Source organism: Penicillium diatomitis, assembly GCF_028827545.1.
Source record: "Penicillium diatomitis strain IBT 30728 chromosome Unknown utg000001l_segment0_segment0, whole genome shotgun sequence".
Taxonomy (NCBI): domain Eukaryota; kingdom Fungi; phylum Ascomycota; class Eurotiomycetes; order Eurotiales; family Aspergillaceae; genus Penicillium; species Penicillium diatomitis.
In genome coordinates this window covers 4,272,885-4,290,333 of record NW_026623173.1, presented here as the reverse complement: position 1 = coordinate 4,290,333, position 17,449 = coordinate 4,272,885, and the positions used below count along the sequence as shown (strand labels likewise).

General features: G+C 51.5%; 8 protein-coding genes across 8 annotated transcripts; 4 read left to right on the top strand and 4 right to left on the bottom strand.

Annotated features, from left to right (window-relative positions):
• Positions 1–560: 560 nt before the first annotated feature.
• nar1 (iron-sulfur cluster assembly protein NAR1) lies at positions 561–2,449 on the bottom strand (the record flags this gene model as incomplete). Its single annotated transcript, XM_056930857.1, has 2 exons — positions 561–2,270; positions 2,342–2,449. The coding sequence occupies 2 exons, from the start codon at positions 2,447–2,449 to the stop codon at positions 561–563; spliced, it is 1,818 nt and encodes a 605-aa protein (XP_056795150.1).
• Positions 2,450–3,265: 816 nt separating this feature from the next.
• On the top strand, positions 3,266–4,183 carry N7539_001252 (uncharacterized protein; the record flags this gene model as incomplete). The annotated part of the gene is made up of 1 exon (XM_056930856.1): positions 3,266–4,183. One exon carries the CDS (start codon positions 3,266–3,268, stop codon positions 4,181–4,183), a length of 918 nt encoding a protein of 305 aa, XP_056795149.1.
• A 362-nt stretch (positions 4,184–4,545) lies between these two features.
• On the bottom strand, positions 4,546–5,739 carry N7539_001251 (putative formamidopyrimidine-DNA glycosylase; the record flags this gene model as incomplete). The annotated part of the gene is made up of 2 exons (XM_056930855.1): positions 4,546–5,080; positions 5,147–5,739. 2 exons carry the CDS (start codon positions 5,737–5,739, stop codon positions 4,546–4,548), a joined length of 1,128 nt encoding a protein of 375 aa, XP_056795148.1.
• A 728-nt stretch (positions 5,740–6,467) lies between these two features.
• On the top strand, positions 6,468–7,128 carry N7539_001250 (MIX23 family protein; the record flags this gene model as incomplete). Its single annotated transcript, XM_056930854.1, has 2 exons — positions 6,468–6,540; positions 6,617–7,128. The coding sequence occupies 2 exons, from the start codon at positions 6,468–6,470 to the stop codon at positions 7,126–7,128; spliced, it is 585 nt and encodes a 194-aa protein (XP_056795147.1).
• A 633-nt stretch (positions 7,129–7,761) lies between these two features.
• N7539_001249 (peptide alpha-N-acetyltransferase complex A subunit NAT1) lies at positions 7,762–10,478 on the top strand (the record flags this gene model as incomplete). The annotated part of the gene is made up of 2 exons (XM_056930853.1): positions 7,762–9,961; positions 10,024–10,478. Coding segments are annotated over 2 exons (2,655 nt in total), but the record flags the coding sequence as incomplete, so codon positions are not given.
• A 655-nt stretch (positions 10,479–11,133) lies between these two features.
• Positions 11,134–12,633, bottom strand: N7539_001248 (Tim22-complex subunit TIM54; the record flags this gene model as incomplete). Its single annotated transcript, XM_056930852.1, has 3 exons — positions 11,134–12,290; positions 12,338–12,463; positions 12,543–12,633. 3 exons carry the CDS (start codon positions 12,631–12,633, stop codon positions 11,134–11,136), a joined length of 1,374 nt encoding a protein of 457 aa, XP_056795145.1.
• A 1,046-nt stretch (positions 12,634–13,679) lies between these two features.
• N7539_001247 (serine/threonine protein kinase CBK1) lies at positions 13,680–15,846 on the top strand (the record flags this gene model as incomplete). The annotated part of the gene is made up of 4 exons (XM_056930851.1): positions 13,680–14,323; positions 14,416–14,919; positions 14,997–15,473; positions 15,534–15,846. 4 exons carry the CDS (start codon positions 13,680–13,682, stop codon positions 15,844–15,846), a joined length of 1,938 nt encoding a protein of 645 aa, XP_056795144.1.
• Positions 15,847–16,520: 674 nt separating this feature from the next.
• On the bottom strand, positions 16,521–17,305 carry N7539_001246 (spliceosome assembly protein PRP11; the record flags this gene model as incomplete). Its single annotated transcript, XM_056930850.1, has 2 exons — positions 16,521–17,216; positions 17,294–17,305. The coding sequence occupies 2 exons, from the start codon at positions 17,303–17,305 to the stop codon at positions 16,521–16,523; spliced, it is 708 nt and encodes a 235-aa protein (XP_056795143.1).
• Between the last annotated feature and the right edge of the window lie 144 nt (positions 17,306–17,449).

The window sequence follows — 17,449 nt, the reverse complement described above, 5'->3', positions numbered from 1 at the left end:
GCAGGCCAACGAATGTCGCTTTAATGGCAGGACGTCTGATACTAATACCTGGAAAACTTCACAAAATGTAAAATTTCAAATAAGGTCACCATTCGGCCACAGTAATAACACTGGTCAAATCTGACCTCTAAAATTAGGACAAAATCAAGAGATTCTCATCTGTGTAGGCGGCTCATCCATGATGAGTCGTCTCTGAATGATCGTCTTGGGACAGTCGTCTTGCATGGTGTAACTAGGGAATGCATGGTAGGTATCTTGCAGTTTGGACGAACTATTTCGAAGACCCCTGAAGTCCCCAGATACTTATTCAGGCAGTGGTACACTGATCCCGTGCGAATAGTCTAACTTGGAAAAGGAACTATGTATGCATGAGATGTTTCGCATGTATCAACTTCGTCTGATCTATATGTAGAATGCAAGACCAAACCCACAGTGGCTCAGAATGTAATGCAGAAATGGTATATATATGTATCGAGTCGTCCAAAATCGGTCATGACGACTGTACGAGAGAGCTCCACGCAGACAATGCAACACAAAATCAAAAAGACATGAGTCCGTCGTTACCACCCACCACCAATTTTCCCCGCGAGCTCGACAACTTTGGTGGTGTCATTGACATCAAGTTGATCTTTACCGACGTCGCTTTCCACCTTGCGATATGTGGTGTACACAAGTTTCGAGAGGGGAATAGCCATGTAGTCTGACCACTGTTGTAAAGCATTGTGAATCCGAGTCTCCGATTCGCCAAGCGACTCGTCTCGGGGGGTCTCCGAGTCTTCATGTTCGGTATCGGATTCCATGGAAAAGTATGCTTCGTCCACACGGGCAAGCCACGCTCGTTGTTCATGAGGGGATGGCTTCAAGCTGCCATTTTCTCCATCCTGAACGACTTCACCGGCCGAGGACGGTTCTTGAACTGCCCTGGCGTCCTCGACGCGGATTTGTCCACCCCCGTTGGTGCACCCACCAGGACAAGCCATGACCTCAACGTAGGCATAGTCTGTGCCCGATGCGCCACCGGTGGCATTACGAGATACCGGTTGTCGTCGTCCTACCGTCGTTTTCGCCCCAGGCATCCGAGAAGAGCGGGCAGGTTTTAATTTTCGAACCAAATTTTGAATGTTGCGAAATCCGTAGTACCGGGCTGCTTTCAGGATAACCTGGTCATCTTCGGCAGTCAAAACATAGTCCACAACGTCGGCATTACGGCCCCTATTTACCGCGAGTCGACTGCCAGGATTTCGAGCCTGGAACGATTGCAGAACGTGGTGGAGGTAGCCTCCCGATGTTCCAGTCTCCAGGTTCTGGGCACTCGAGGAGTATCTAGAAGAGGCGAATGAGTCAAGCGACTTCACTGGGAACGGCAATCTGTATGTAGAAGACAGCGGACTGAGCTGCATCTGCGTCAGGGAGACGCCTCGAGATACGGCTAAAGTGAGAAGTTCACGAGTCGTGATGACACAATCAACATCTCGGACAGGCTGCTGAAGTTCAGATTCATTGTGAATACCGTCGACCTGCCAGGAGACGTTGGTCAATTCTTCTCGACTGGCCTCCAGCTTCTTATCGAAACACGGCATAATTGCCAGATGCCAAATTCGAGACGGCGAAATTCCCAACGACTTGCTTAAGACCGACTTGAGAAAAGTGCCCGAAAGTGCCTGGGGGGACTTGAGTCGCGAAAGGTGCGGCAAAATAAATGGATGCGTCTTCTCCGCGTAACAGATCCATCCGGGACAAGCAGACGACAAGATAGGCCGCTTCGGAAGAGCGAAATTCGGGTCGTCGGCGGTGGGAGCTGTGTCCGCCATTGATTGCGAAAGTTCGTCTGCAGTCAAAGTCAAGACAGCCTCGCGCATTGCATTAGTATCCACTACCCATGTGAATCCACTGCCGTGCTTACCACCGCTGCGCAGACCTTGCGGGCCGCGCAGCAGCTGATCGATCATCCATCCCGCCTGCTTCTCAAGAATGCCGTATGTGGCGGCTAGACTGGCTCTGACCTGAGGGCTCACACTGGCAACAAATAGTCGGCCTTCACTGTCGTCGTGTTGGACCGCAATTGTGGTTCCGTGGGCGTCTCGCGCAAGTGGGATTTCGGGGTGCGCATCGAGAGTGTTCAGGACCTCCGTGTGGGATTGCAAAGAGATGAGGACTGCTTCCGCAGAGGTCACACAGCCCGAACATGCCAGACAGTCCGTCAATGAAATTTGTGCAGGAGGCAGGTTCTCAGGCTGAACCTTATCTTCCGTCGTCACTTCATACGCATTCTAGGATTCCAGAAGTCAGACCAACGTGCTCTTGGCATGTAAGAAATAAGAAATGGGATCGGTTGACTTACCTCTGTAGTTTCTGCCCCCTTCTTCGGCAGAGACTCTACTGGCTTGATACATGCCACTCCTGGTGATATGAAATCATTCAAATCGTCTGCTGAAAGAATTGCGCTCATGGTGGCGGGGGCTGCTCGAGGACGAACTAAGTAGCCCCGCTCAACGTTTAAGCTGCGATAGAAGTATCCAGGGCTGAGACTGATAAGAGCAAAATTCCGGTGTAGGACAAAGAAGTGGCTTCGCCCGTAAAATTAACGACAGCGGTGTACTAGGACCAAAGTGGGAAAAGGATGTGAGTCCAGCAGCATCGAATAACAAAGCAAAATAAGTCAAGTGCATAGAACCAACTGCGGCCCAGTCGGGCTTTGTCATCTGTGGCGAGTTCCACCAAAAGCGCGGAAACTCTCGCGATATCGGGGCAGATCTCTCGATAAGTACGATAAGCACGATAAGCACGATAAGCACGATAAGCACGATAAGCACGATAAGCACCGTTCCCCGCGCTGACCGGCTGCAGGCGCTATACGAGCCTTGCCATTGGCGGCATGGGAACTACTCCGTAAGAGTGTCTCAAAAGGACTCTTTGTTCTATTTGTAGTAATGCACTATACGGCTGCAAAGAAGCTCAGTTCTATACCTTATTGGGTAATGCCAGCACACTATGAAGTATCAGTGCAGTGAAAATGAAAGTTCTTTGACAAAGAAAGGCCTGAGCGAATGTTGACTCGTAAGAGCCTAAACAGGGGAATTTGAGTGCCCTGCAACTCTTCCTGGAATCGACTCCTACGAGGTCATTTTCAGAGTTGACTTAAAAAGATCAGCGCCCATGATCAAGTCATCACAGTCTTCATTGTGCTACGTACCACTCTCACACTCCTTTCCACTTGCTGCGATTGATCGATCATCACCTCGTTCTGATAGACATTGGTGCTAAAATGAGCGCCTACAATGCCCGAACCAAGCCGTGGAGATACACCACATCTCAGCGCCCATTCCCAAGGAATGCAAAAGAAGACATGAATGACACACGACGTCTCACCGCGTGGCAGGCTCAACCTATTGCTAAAGACATTATCGATGCATATGAGGGCACCTTTGGTATTAATTTCAAGTTTACCTGGGATGATGTTCCCACTCTCGACTCGGAAGAAACGTCGTCCAAGCACCCAGGCCGTATCAATGGGACTACCGTCAAAGTGATCAACAAAGATACCCTTGACGCTGCAATTGCTCTTGAAGCTGCAGAGGATATCTTGGAAGTAGCCAGAAAGACTCGTGTCCTTGTCCTCAACTTCGCCAACGCAACCACTCCCGGAGGAGATTGGAAGGCTGGAGCCACAGCTCAGGAGGAACAAATTGTGTATCGCACCACTTTGATCCACCATGGACTTGATTCAAAGTTATACCCATTGAAGGCCAAGGAAGGCGTCTACACCAGCAATGTTCTGGTTCTCCGTGAGAACCAGAACAAGGGATACTTCAAGATGTGGATCGACAGACCCGAATGTCTTCCTTTGATCTCGGTCGTCTCCGTGGCTGCAGAAGCAAGCCCAGCGCTGGATCTGACCCGCAAGAAATACGCCGGTGCTGAACAGCGCGAGCGAATGGAGAACACTATGCGCAGCATTTTGCGCTTGGCAGCTGATCATGGACATACACGACTTGTTCTCGGCGCCTTGGGATGTGGTGTGTTTGGTCATCCACCTCAAGAGGTCGCAGATTGCTGGCGGAGAGTTCTCACGGCGGCTGAATTCAAAGCATGGTTTGATATCATCGTCTTTGCGGTCTACGACCCGGCTAACGACACGAACTTCAAAACGTTCCACGCAATTTTGCATGACCTAGAAATCTGAGCGGTGGCTCAGAAACAGCAAGTGTCTTTCTACATCATTGTGTGATATGGCCTGTACCTAGGTCAAGTCTCTGGCTCGTGCATCCCCATTTTTCATGTCCTGCGAGTCAAAAAATCCTCCGAGTAACTTCCATAGCGGCTTCTCTGATGAAAAAGACTCTTCAAAAATGTCACTTCCCTCCCGAATCTGACTTGCAATTTTCTCGAGTTTTGGTCATGAGGTCAAAAGACACGCCTTTCCAACCTTTCGATGCGTATAATCTTCCTATGATGAAACTCCTGTGTCCATATGAAATATAGATCATTTTGCATTCAGTGAAATTAGTCAACGGCTCATGTTCGGGTAATAGTCTCAAGTTACTATCACTTCCTTGACCGCGTAGATCGACGTCGAGGAGGACTAGTATCCTGGGGCAACTCTTCCTTCACTGCATCTTCATCTTTTGCTTCATTCTTGATGGACGACCTTCCTCGCCCCTTAGATTTCAGCACCTTGGGCGCTGGTTTCTCATCAACATCAGAAGTCTCGTCCTCCTCCTCCTCCTCTTTGACTGGCTTCTTGCGCTTGGGCTTCGCAGATTCTCCGCCGTCGCCGTTGTCCGTCGCAACCGCACCGGACTTCTTCTGAACCGCCAAAACTACCGCACTTGTTCTGCCTCCCACGGTGATAAACGTGATCTTATCTCCGTTGGGAAGCGCTTTCGGGTGATCCTTCTTCCCTTTGCCCCATCGGTGCTTGAAGAGCCAATGTTCAGGAAACTTTTCGGAGTCTGCAAGAGCATCCATAGCCGTGGAGCAGACGTAATGGAGTGAGTTGTGGAGCTCCTTGATCTGCTCATCACTGAGAGTATTGCTGTACTGCTCTGGATGGATCTTGGCGTGGTACAGAATCTCGTCTCTAGAATCAAATCAAGATCAGTCACACAAGTTCTCGCCAGGAAGAATGACCAGCTGCCAGCCTTACCCTAACCAATTTCCGATGCCGCTTATATTTGCTTGATCAAGCAGCAGCGCCTTCACTGGAACTTTCTTGGCCCTGAGCTTGTCGCGTAACCATGCTTCATTGACAATGTCCTTATCGGCAACAGGATCAGGACCATTCTCCTTGAGAGGGGTGTGATTGCGAATCTCCTCGGCGGGACAGTCCACCAGGCGAATGCGGCTCAGCCTACGCGGGTCCACGAAGGCGGCTTCTGTCTGGGGGTCTTCGCTTGTCTCCAGGATGAACTTAGCGTACTTGGGCGGCCATTCCTGATCGCCCGGCTTATCTGAGCGATAGTAATACGTGTCTTGGTCCTTGATCTTCATCCAGCCCGCCATTCCGAAATGCATCACCGCGTGCGGTGGAGTAGACATTGTCATCCAGAAGTACTTTCCTTGCTGACCAGCTCCGGTCACTTTCTTTCCTTGCATGGCCTTCTGGAATTCCGCCGCGCTTGTGCCGACTTTGCCATATATAATCTCGTCATGATTCGCCTGCACCTTGGACAAGGTCTTTCCAACAAGATGTTGTCGAATGAAATGTACAATGCGTCCCACTTCAGCAAGCTCAGGCATCTTGAGGTTTCCACAGTTCAATCGTGATTATAATACAACGGATAGATAGGGAGAATGACGCAGTCCGAGAGGAACAAGGACAGGAATGGGGAGTGCACGACAGGATCCCTTGAGCTTGACACGAGATCTCACGCGCGACACGAAACCACGTGATCAGATTGTCAAGGTGCAAATGGACCGGCAGGTCCGGCACTTGCCGTGGTACAGTACTTGTCCAAGTGATCCGAGCCCTTAACTGAGATGCAGGCTCATGTTGGGGTTAGTATTCTCATTACAGTTAGTACATCACGTATGGACCGGCCGAACATCGTCATTGAGCATTCAAGCCAGTGGAGCCACAGCTCAGCTTGGGCTGCAAAGGAACGAGCTTGGGGCCTGCGGGCTCCAGAGCTGGAACCGGACCCATTATTCAGCAGCACATCGGACGCTAGCCCTGATCGGGACTGGCATTCAGTCATGCGGCGAGAATGGCCGACCTCATTGAGGGTTTAGGATAGCGATCATCTCAAGCTATCCGGAGAAACGAATGTCCCTTGGTCACATAAACTATCAGCTACATTTTACGCTGCAGGGAGTGTCCCTTTTGTGCTACAGACCTATTCTGGCGAACGAGTGAACGTCATCGAAGGGCCTATCTCACAAACAGCATATCATACACGTCCAAGCTGGAGTGGTTTTGGGCTCGCAACACGGCGACACCTGGTTCGGAGGCAACAGCCGGCAACAAAATGTCACAGCCTATCTCGACTGAGACTCTAACGCTGACACCTCAGTTCTGCTTCAACGAGACGGCTCTTCAAGGTAAGTCCACCTTTCCACTGTGCTTGCTCCGATGTGTCGCCACCATCCATGTGAAGCTGACCGCAGTATCTAACAGATTTCCTTCGGCTGTCTCGGTCCACGATTGATGACTCTATAACGCAGAATTTGAATGCACTGGTTACGCCGTCCAGAAACAATTGGGATCCGTCCTCCACAGCTGCGCGACAGACGGGCTCCCCATCGCGGAAAACAATTGACCCCTCCGCATGTCAAGGGTTCCGAGACAACGTGCTCTTTCCCTCGTGGCAGACTCGTTCAGACGTCCTGAACTATTGTGCGGGTGTGGCGACCAGTCCCGATCCAGATGATCCGGATTTGATCTTGCGCGACACAGAATCAGCCCGGGACCGGGAGCGAGTGGTGGATGAGCGATTAGATCCATACTCAGCGCGCTTCTTCCCCCGAGAGGCCCGGACTGAGTCACTCGCCAATCTGATTCGTAACCAAAGAACCGTAGAAGAGATCATTCGGAGTCGGACCTGGGGCCTGGTGACAGAAAGATGTGCCGATGCTCCATCCTCATGGGAGGATGCGCTGAACACATGGCGAAAGACGCACTCACGGTGATCGCCACGTTGCATCTGTGGCTTGACGAGACTTTGGTGGACCAAACCCGGTTTGACGTGGATATCTCTTGTCTGTCTAGGGGATTCGAATCTTCCGTCTTCGAGGTCGAACGCCATTGACTTCAATTAGGGCTTCATCGCCAGCCGGCACCCTTCACACGAACACAAGCATACTTGTATTATATCTACTGCATATATGGAGCGGCATGGAACAATCCCATCTTCTTGACATAATTTACCGCAATTTAGAGGACCTCGATCCAGATTGCACCGAGCCCGGCACTTTCATGGTCGCTGTCCCTTCCAAGCACGACTGATCTTATCAATTGTCACTGCTCAAGCGTACGCCGGGAGTGTTCCATGCATGTATGACTTGCATAAGGCGCATTGTGTAGTATTCATTTCCATGGTAGAAGAATTTACCGTCAGATTGACATCGAGATGCGGTTGGGTCGAGACAAATTTCGTTTGTTCTCTACTGCAGTCATCCTATCTCGAAGATTGTATTTGACGAATCAAATATTGCGAATTATACTGCTGGTACACAGCTTCCCTAGTAGGGATGTAAATTTCGAGAGTTGAACCTGGCGCTCGGCCCTATCTTATCGGCACGGTGCAGCTAATCTGTCAAGTTCGGACTCGGAGCAGCCGCTCCCCGCACACTTTGATTCCTCCTTCGCACCAGTCAATTCCTTTGCTTCCCAGCAGCGTCGCCCACCATGCCGCAAGCATTGAGCTCCAAGGACCAAGCCTTGTTCCGTCAAGTAGTTCGGAACTTCGAGCAGAAGCAATACAAGAAAGGTTCAGATACATTCCCTTCGCCTACCCCGCCTCAAAGGGTCCCGAGCTGTCCACTAACTGCCTTTTCATTGCGGTAGGCCTCAAGACGGCAGAGCAGGTCCTCAAGAAAAATCCAACTCATGCCGATACGCAGGCGATGAAGGCTCTCATTCTGAGCCACATGGGTCAGTTGGAAGAGGCCTTTACGCTAGCCAAGGAGGCTCTGCGCATCGACATGAAGTCGCACATTTGCTGGCACGTTTACGGGCTCCTGTATCGGCAAGAAAAGAACTATGAGGAGGCGATCAAGGCCTACCGATTCGCTTTACGATTGGAACCTGAGTCGCAGCCAATCCAGCGTGACCTTGCGCTCCTCCAAATGCAGACGCGTGATTTTCAGGGATACATCCAAAGTCGCAGCACGATGCTTCAAGCACGCCCCGGTTTCCGTCTAAATTGGACTGCTCTGGCAATCGCTCATCATTTGTCGGGCGATTTGGAAGAGGCAGAGAAGGTGTTGACAACGTATGAAGACACACTCAAGACCCCGCCGCCCCTCACAGATATGGAGCACTCGGAGGCTTGCCTGTACAAGAACTCGATCATTGCCGAGACGGGGAATCTGGAACGGGCTCTTGAGCACTTGGAGAAGGTTGGATATAGGTGCACCGATGTTCTCGCTGTCATGGAAATGAAGGCGGATTACCTCCTCCGCTTAGGCCGCAAGTCTGAGGCCGCAGATGCGTACACTGCTCTCTTGGATCGAAACCCGGAGAACTCAGTCTACTACAATGGATTGGTACAAGCCAAGGAAATTGCCAGCGATGACCACAAGGCATTGAAATCCCTCTACGACGAATGGGTGGAGAAGAACCCGCGTGGTGATGCCGCGCGCCGCATCCCCTTGGATTTCCTCGAGGGCGAGGATTTCAAGGCGGCTGCGGATGCATACCTGCAACGCATGCTCAAGAAGGGTGTCCCTTCCCTCTTTGCCAACATCAAGCTTCTGTATACTAACCCCGCCAAGCGTGACGCAGTTCAGGAGCTGGTGGAAGGATATGTTTCGTCGCCTCAACAGAACGGCTCAAATGGGAACAAGGATGAGTTCTTGGCATCATCATACTATTTCCTGGCTCAGCACTACAACTACTACCTCAGTCGCGATCTCACCAAGGCTATGGAGAATGTGGACAAGGCCATCGAAATTGCACCCAAGGCTGTGGAATACCAGATGACAAAGGCTCGGATCTGGAAGCACCACGGCAATACCGTGCGCGCTGCGGAAGAGATGGAGAAGGCGCGCCTTCTCGATGAGAAGGATCGATACATCAACTCCAAGGCTGCAAAGTACCAGCTCCGAAATAATGAGAATGACAAGGCCTTGGATAACATGAGCAAATTCACTCGCAACGAAACAGTGGGCGGAGCGTTGGGCGATCTTCACGAGATGCAATGCACGTGGTATCTGACGGAAGATGGCGAGGCATATCTGCGACAAAGGAAGCTCGGCCTAGCATTGAAGCGATTCCACGCTGTCTATAATATCTTTGACACGTGGCAGGAAGATCAAGTCGACTTCCACAGCTTCTCGCTGCGAAAGGGAATGATTCGAGCCTACGTTGATATGGTGAGGTGGGAGGACCGTCTGCGCGAGCACCCGTTCTACGCTCGCGTGGCCATCTCTGCCGTGAAGTCTTACCTTCTCCTTCACGACGAGCCCGATCTCGAGCACGGTCCCAACGGCCTTGGAGTCAATGGAGATGTTGTCATGGACGAGAACGAGCGTAAGAAGGCACTCAAAAAAGCCAAGAAGGAGCAACAGCGTCTTGAGAAGATTGAGGCCGACAAGCGTGAGGCTCGCAAGGCCGCCGCCGCCAATGCCAAGAGTGCCGATGGCGAGGTGAAGAAGGAGGACCCTGATCCCTTGGGCAACACACTTGTGCAGACAAAGGATCCATTGAACGATGCGATGAAGTTCCTGACGCCTCTTTTGTCATTGAATGCACAGAATGTGGAGGTGCAATGCCTTGGATCCGAGGTTTATCTCAAGCGAGGTATGTCCTGGTCAAAAGACTTCATAGAAAAAAAACATTCACTGACATGAGACTCTCTCCAGGCAAGCACCTGCTGGCTTTGAAATGCCTCTCGGCCGCCCATGCCCTGGACCCCTCTCATCCCGCCCTCCACCTCCAGCTGCTCCAATTCCGCAAGGCTCTTGACAGTCTTTCAGAGCCTCTTCCTTCTCCCATTGCTGAAGCAGTCGACGCAGGTTTCGAGAAACTGCTTCCCAAATCCCAGAGCCTTGAGGAATGGAACGAAACTTACCTGACAGCCAACAAAGACAGTGCCGGACATGTCCTGGCCGCGCTGTCTGCCCGTCAAGCGCTCAAGCCTGACAGCAAGGAAAAGTGCGACAAGGACGTCGTGGCGCTGTTGGATTCGCCCAGCATCACTATTGATGATGCAGTCGCTGCCCTCGAGACATTGAAGAAATGGAAGAGTGACCCGTCCGCTTTCCGTCAAAAAGCGAACGCAAAGTGGCCAGAGGCCACTGCCTTTCACGCCGAATAGATTTCTCTTCTGAAATATGGCCGGACCTGATCGCCCGAGACTTAAGCGGTCTGGTAACCTTATCCCGTCGCATTCCTGAGGCCTTGACAACTGGATACATTCGGTGATAATACCAATGTGCAGGTGAACATGAAGCAATTTACATCGGAGATGAACTGCGGTGAACGTGGTTGCCCAAAAACGAAGATACCATTTAAATGCTCATGTGCATTTGTACCGTGTAAACTTCAATTTATTCCTCTACATGTCAATGTCACAAGATTTGGAGTTGGAAATTCCTTGTACATGCTGGATTTTTGTCCGCGCAAGCGAGAGCTGCATGATGCTGCGCTTTTAGCTTGAAAGAAAGTCATAGCCGACATAGGCCATCGACGATAATCTCGGCAGAGGTGTCTACCAGGCGCCTGGAAAGTTATCTGGCGTACTTATAAAGGACCGCGGCCGCACGAGACTTGAGTATTTAAGTTTATTGTGGCTCCCCATATATTCCATTGGAAATCGATACGCCTCTAATACTGACTAATATACAGGATGGACAGGAGAATCAGATGGTCATACAAAAGATCGAGATCAGTCACGTAAATCTCCTTGCGAAAGACACCAAAACAGCGGCCGTCGTCTATGGCTCTCACGGGGCCCCAAAGCAAGGGGGTCATTAGTTATTATCTTCACCATCGACGTCGACGTTTGGGAGGATCGGCTTTCTCCGCAGAGTCTCCTCGTCCTCGCCATAGCCGTACTTAATCCACATGCGCTGCCAGAATGGGACGGGAGCGGGTCGCTCCCGGCCGAGAATGTATTCCTCCTGAGCACCGACACGCTGGGCGCGCGATTCATCTTCAGGCGAGAGAATAGCGCGCTGCATGCGTGAGGCAATGCGCTGATCAAGCACCATGTTCTCTGTCCATTCACGCTCTTTTTCGGGGTTATGTTCATCAGGCTTGTGCACAGACTTGTGCCATTCCTTCTCTTCCAACTCAAGGATGGTTTGTTGCTCGGCAATGCCACCCACAGAGTCGGGAAGAGAGTCGTCGGTCAATGAGCTGGAATAATTACTATAGGGTCGGGCATCAGAGGCGAGAACGAGGGCTGCAACTTCGCGGCCAATGTTCTCGGCAAGATGTCGTTGGTTCAGGTAGCGATACAGGCGGATTGGCGTATTGAGGAAGCCCAGAATGTGGGGGAACTCGATGGGCACGGAGCTGTCAAAGGATTGAGGGAATGAGGGCGGGAGGTGAGCTTCGGGGTAGTCGGCAGGAGAGATGTAGGCGGGAGCAGGACCGGCGAATTTCGAGCGCTTCTCTTCCTTCTTCTCGCCCTCTTCGGAGTTCTGCTCCGTACTTGTCGAGCCGTCGTCAGAGGGCTTATCACCGCCTGCGGTGTCTTTCAAAGTGTCCTCGAGTGACTCGACAATCGGCTTCTCCACAACGGGGGCACGCGGAGGGTCCAATGGTCCCAACCAACCTTCATGCAGGCCGCGCACGTATTCCTTCCAGGTATGCCGTCCGATCACGAGATCGCCCTTGGGACCGCTTTCGTCCGTGATCCCCATGCGCTCTCGCATATCCGATACTGCCGACTCGACCGTAGGCTCCTCGACAACAGAGCTTGGTTCCCCGGCCTTACGCCTCAGCTTGCGGATGCTCTCTGCCGTAGTCGCACGAACCTCTCCCTCGCGGCGGCCTTCGACGACCGTGTAATCCAGTGCGGCGGCAGTCAGGATTGGTTTGACATATTCCTTGAAATGATCTCTCGCCACTCGCAGTCCATCTCCGGGGGTGCCGCCAAGTAGACGGTCAATTTGCGGCGCATCTCATTCACCTCTAACGGCTCATTGGCAATGTGAGAGACAAGCTCACACCATTTCTGTTGTGAACGGCGCTTTTCGCGACGATCGTAGATCACAGCACCAGCGAAGGAGCCTGTGATTGTGAGGAAGATCATCCAGTTCCGAGACGGCAGCCTCAAGCGGATGTTCGACATGCCTAGAAGCCATTGCGGATGGTGTCAGTCGCTCGGTTCTGCGAAATGCCCGTGTAAGGGCGCGAAAAACAAGACACATACCCATCATCTTGAACACTGGGTTTGGCGGCCGCGGAGCCACCTTGGGCTTACTGGCACCAGCAGCGGTGCCAGAATTAGATGAATCGGCCATGTTGTTTGTGTTGTGAACCCAACGATCGCGATTGTTGCGGCGAGTGTCCGCAAAAAAGTTGAGCGGGCCCTGGAGTATCCGCATCACGTGCCAGAGGCGGCAACTGGCCGGACAGCAAAGTAGTTGTAGTTGGTACCATACGACAAACCATGTTAGAAAATACACTATATTTCATTTCAATAGATCGATGGAAGTGTCTCAAGGCTGGTAGCCCGTGACCGCCAGTTCTTGTAGTTGAAATACTGCGATTTTGTGCCTATGACTTTGTACAAAACGTCTCAGACTACTATCTCGCCTGTTGGCAACACCCATCATCTGCCGTGTTCGGGAAGAATACCTACCCTGGAATATGATTGTCCGCATGAACTGACAGACAATAAACATATTCTGCCAACTAGCAGTAATGAATTGTTTGGTCGAGGAATTACTCGGCGCTTAGGTTCTGTTCAGTGGCCGAGTGTAAAGTTGAGCGCTAAAACAAACACCATTGGAAGTTATATCACTCCACAGTTCACTATCAATATCAACGATTCTTGTTCGGGGGGTCGAAAACACTATAGCTCGAAGAAACTTGAGCTGAGGCTCATCTATACATGAGCGATCATGGGCGGAGACGAGACTAGTAGCCTGAAGACTCTCGGACTGGCTAACCAAGATTGCTTGAAAAAAAAATACAAATATCTCCATTACGGAAGGTCAGCTTCGAGGACTGCATATAGGTTCAAACCCAGGTTCACAAGCAAGTCAAGAAAATACTATCGAGACTACCAAAATAGATTCTGTCATCCACCCAAATCGATGGACTGATTGCCACATTGATGTGGATGGGCCCCTGGCGACAATGTTTGGTTAATACCCGTTGAGGAGGGGGGGACTGGATTGCCTCCTGAGGGAGCCACCGCTTCTTTGAAACAATCCCCCCGCCTTCTCGTTCTCCTTTCTCCCACGTCTCTACGAACCTCTCCATATCTCCCATATCCTTTCCACTCTGACCACGCTTGATTTCGTGTTCTTTTCTCATTCGGGAGAAAGGACCAGTCGTCGAGATGGATCCGAACAACAACAACAATCGCATGCCTGCGAACTACGGCTACAATGACCGCAACTACAACGCGGCCAACAGCCGTGCCTATCCCACGACTCCATCCGCTTTCCCCCAACCGATCTATCAGAACCCAGGAGCTCAGGACTATGTCGACCCCTCAAATCCCGCTTACGCCCCGGGATACTTCATGCAACATCCCTATACTGCCCAGAATCCTCAGTATGCTCAACAGCAGCAGCAGCAGCAACAGCAACAGCATCAGCAGTATGCGCAGCAACAGGCCCTGCAATCACCTCAGGCAGCCTACCAGACCCGCCCCGGGTATGCCAATGATGCGACAAACGGGTTGATCCAGCAATTCTCCAACCAGGACCTGAACGCCAACCGAGGGGGTTTCTTCAACCGGGCTCCGTCCCCGGCCTCTCGTCCTCGAACCGCGGGAGGATCGCCGGCCGGCCAGGCGCAGGCTGCACACCTTGTCCCTCCAGTGCCTCGAAGCCCCCGCCCGCCATCGGAGCACGAGGAGTTGCAGCGCCACCCAGAACGGTACTCGGAGAATGTCCACAAGCGCGGCAAGGCTGCCAAGGAGTTGGTTACGGTCTTCTTCCACGAGAACATTGAGCGAGCTCGTGATCGTAACATGCGGTATGCACATTTGACTCTTCTGCATTTCTCCTCAAGTCTCCGATCCTCGTCTGCCAATCAGCAGCTAACATGAGCCCTTGCGCACCCTTCAGCTCCGTTGACCTGGACAAGACCCTCCAAGACGCGAACATTCCCGCGACCCAAAAGCGCCAAGAAGCAGAGGGAATCTCCAAGAGAGAATCAGACTTTTTGCGATTCCTCCGCACCAAGGAGACCCCACAGAACTTCCAGACCATCAAGATCATCGGAAAGGGCGCTTTCGGAGAGGTGAAATTGGTGCAGCGCAAAACGGATGGCAAAATCTACGCCCTCAAGTCTCTCATTAAATCGGAGATGTTCAAGAAGGATCAGTTGGCGCACGTTCGGGCTGAGCGTGATATTCTAGCAGACTCAAAGGACAACCCTTGGCTGGTCAAGCTGCACGCTTCCTTCCAGGATACAGCCTACCTCTATCTGCTGATGGAGTTTTTGCCCGGTGGTGACTTGATGACAATGCTTATCAAGTACGAGATTTTCTCCGAGGATATCACACGTTTCTACATGGCCGAAGTCGTCATGGCTATTGAGGCCGTTCACAAGCTTGGTTTCCTTCACCGGTATGTAGTTTTCATTCCATATACCCCGGATCTCCCTGCTCTTGAACTGAGAAACTGGTGCTAACACCAATTCCCAGTGACATCAAACCTGACAATATTCTTCTCGACCGTGGTGGCCATGTGAAATTGACCGATTTCGGTCTATCCACTGGCGGTAAAAAGACCCACGATAACGCCTATTACCAGAACCTCCTGAAGAACTCCACGTCAAAGGATCGTAACCGTAACTCCGGCTACTTCAACGACGCCATCAATCTGACGGTCTCCAATCGTGGCCAAATCAACACGTGGCGAAAGTCTCGCCGTGCCATGGCGTATTCCACTGTTGGAACACCCGATTACATCGCGCCAGAGATTTTCAACGGCCAAGGATACACGTATCTCTGTGACTGGTGGTCAGTGGGTGCCATTATGTTTGAATGTCTTGTCGGCTGGCCGCCATTCTGTGCGGAGGAAACGCACGAGACTTATCGCAAGATTGTCAACTGGCGCGAGTGCTTATACTTCCCCGACGAGCTGGTTCTCTCTCGTGAGTCTGAATCATTGATTCGAAGGTATGTCAATCACTGCTCCTCATTTTTCTTTCGGATTTTGATATTGATAACCCTGTAAAGCTTCTTGTGTGATCCTGAACACCGTATTGGCAGCGAGGGTGGACAGCACGGGGGTGCCACGCAAATAAAGAACCATCCGTTCTTCCGTGGTGTTGTATGGGATCAGCTACGCAACATCCGGGCGCCCTTCGAGCCTCGCCTCAGCTCCAATATCGATGTGTCGTACTTCCCCATTGACGAGATCCCTCAGGAGGATACAAGCGCCATCCACCGTGCCCAAGCTCGGGCCATGCCAGAGTCGCAAGAGGCCGAGATGAGTTTACCATTCATCGGTTACACCTACAAAGCCTTCAATGCTTTCCAGAGCAACTAAGTGCTCTCTTGTGAATGGTCTCCAAAATTCGTCTGCTTTTCTCGGGGTGACTGGTGGTATACTCAGAGCAGCAGCTGGGCCTGCGCTTTGGCATTTCCAATCAGTAAACGCTCTACTCCGATCGCGGCCTTGATCCCTTTTTTTTGATCCCTTTCGCTTTGGGTTATTTAGCCCAGCCAGCATATCAAGCGTGAAAAATTTCTCAAAATTCGACTTTGAGCCTCACCTTTGGGGTATGAAATCAAACGCAATCTGATGAGGTCTAGTTTGGCATTTCCTTTGATAGCAAAGCACAGGCGGAAGCAAATATCGACTGTTTTTTTTATTGGACGAGGATACACATTGTGCACTGTTTGTCCCTAAATTGATGCCAAAGAAACTTCAATTCGAGGAGAAATAGTTCCTTTGGAAAGGGTAGTTCAGCCACGCAGTCTTAAAGCAGTCCAGCACAGGCCCCTTGGCGGTTTGATATGGAAAAGATGACCTACTTCAAATGCGAGAGACGGGTATTTTGTGTCAAACTTCTGGAAAAAAGCCACCATTTGCGATATATAGACATGACATGATGAGAATTAATTAGAGTGCAACCCAAACGCCAGAGTCCCTCTCCGAATCCTTCGGCCATTGAAATTGCCTTAAAATTGAATGATGTAAAAGAAAATGCGTATTCGACATCACGTCCGAGTGGGCGCTAGGCCGGGCACGCCACTGAACCGTTCCTCACGTTCCGTCTTGAACATGATTTGAACCCAAAACTCTTTGCTGTCTTCATCGAACCACGTCCAATACCTTCCTTCCCGGCGATCAATCTCCTTGGCCTGCAGCTTGAAAGCACAGGTCTGATATGGCTCCGCCGCCACAACAAGGTACTGGAAATTCTTGTCGGGATCCTCGACTTTCTGTTCAAAAGCCGACATGAACCGCACACGGGGAACAATGCCGGGTGTGATTTCTTGGAATTGTAATTGGAACAACAATCCCATCTGCCGAGTCAACGGGTCTCGGATCTTGGTAATCTTATACCCCGGTCGCCCAATTTTGATAGTCTGCTTCTTGACCTGCACACCCATTGCTCCGGGCAGTGTGGAAGGATCTTGATTTTTACCCTCGCGCTGTTCGCGGGCCGCGCGACGGGCGAGATTCGTCTGATGCTTCTTGCCCTGCGTGTGGGCCAGGTAGGAGCCGTCATTTTGGTGGACTGTGAGGCAGAGACGGCACTCGAAGCTGCCGACGTGGTTTTTGAAGAAGTAGGGGTCTTTGTCGAGGTCGATGGACTCGAGCGCGAGCTTGCGCAAACGTTCACGACGATCTGCGTTGGTTGCGGAGTGGGAGGCAACGCCTCCGCCGCCGAATTTGGAGCCTGCGCGATTCTGAGAGATGTGTCAGTTGTCGACTCGACACAGCGTGGATGGGCGTGAAGAAAGCCCTCATCGTAGTGCATAAATACCTGGTAATCCATGATTGTTGAAGTGTGTTGCAGGAGCGAAGAAATGGCCAACCTGCGCACGTCTCAGAGCTCTGATAGTCAGTCCGACGCTAGGCGGGACGGGGAGTGGAACCCTGGGAGGTTATGTAAGCACCGCGGGAGTCCAACTCAGACAAT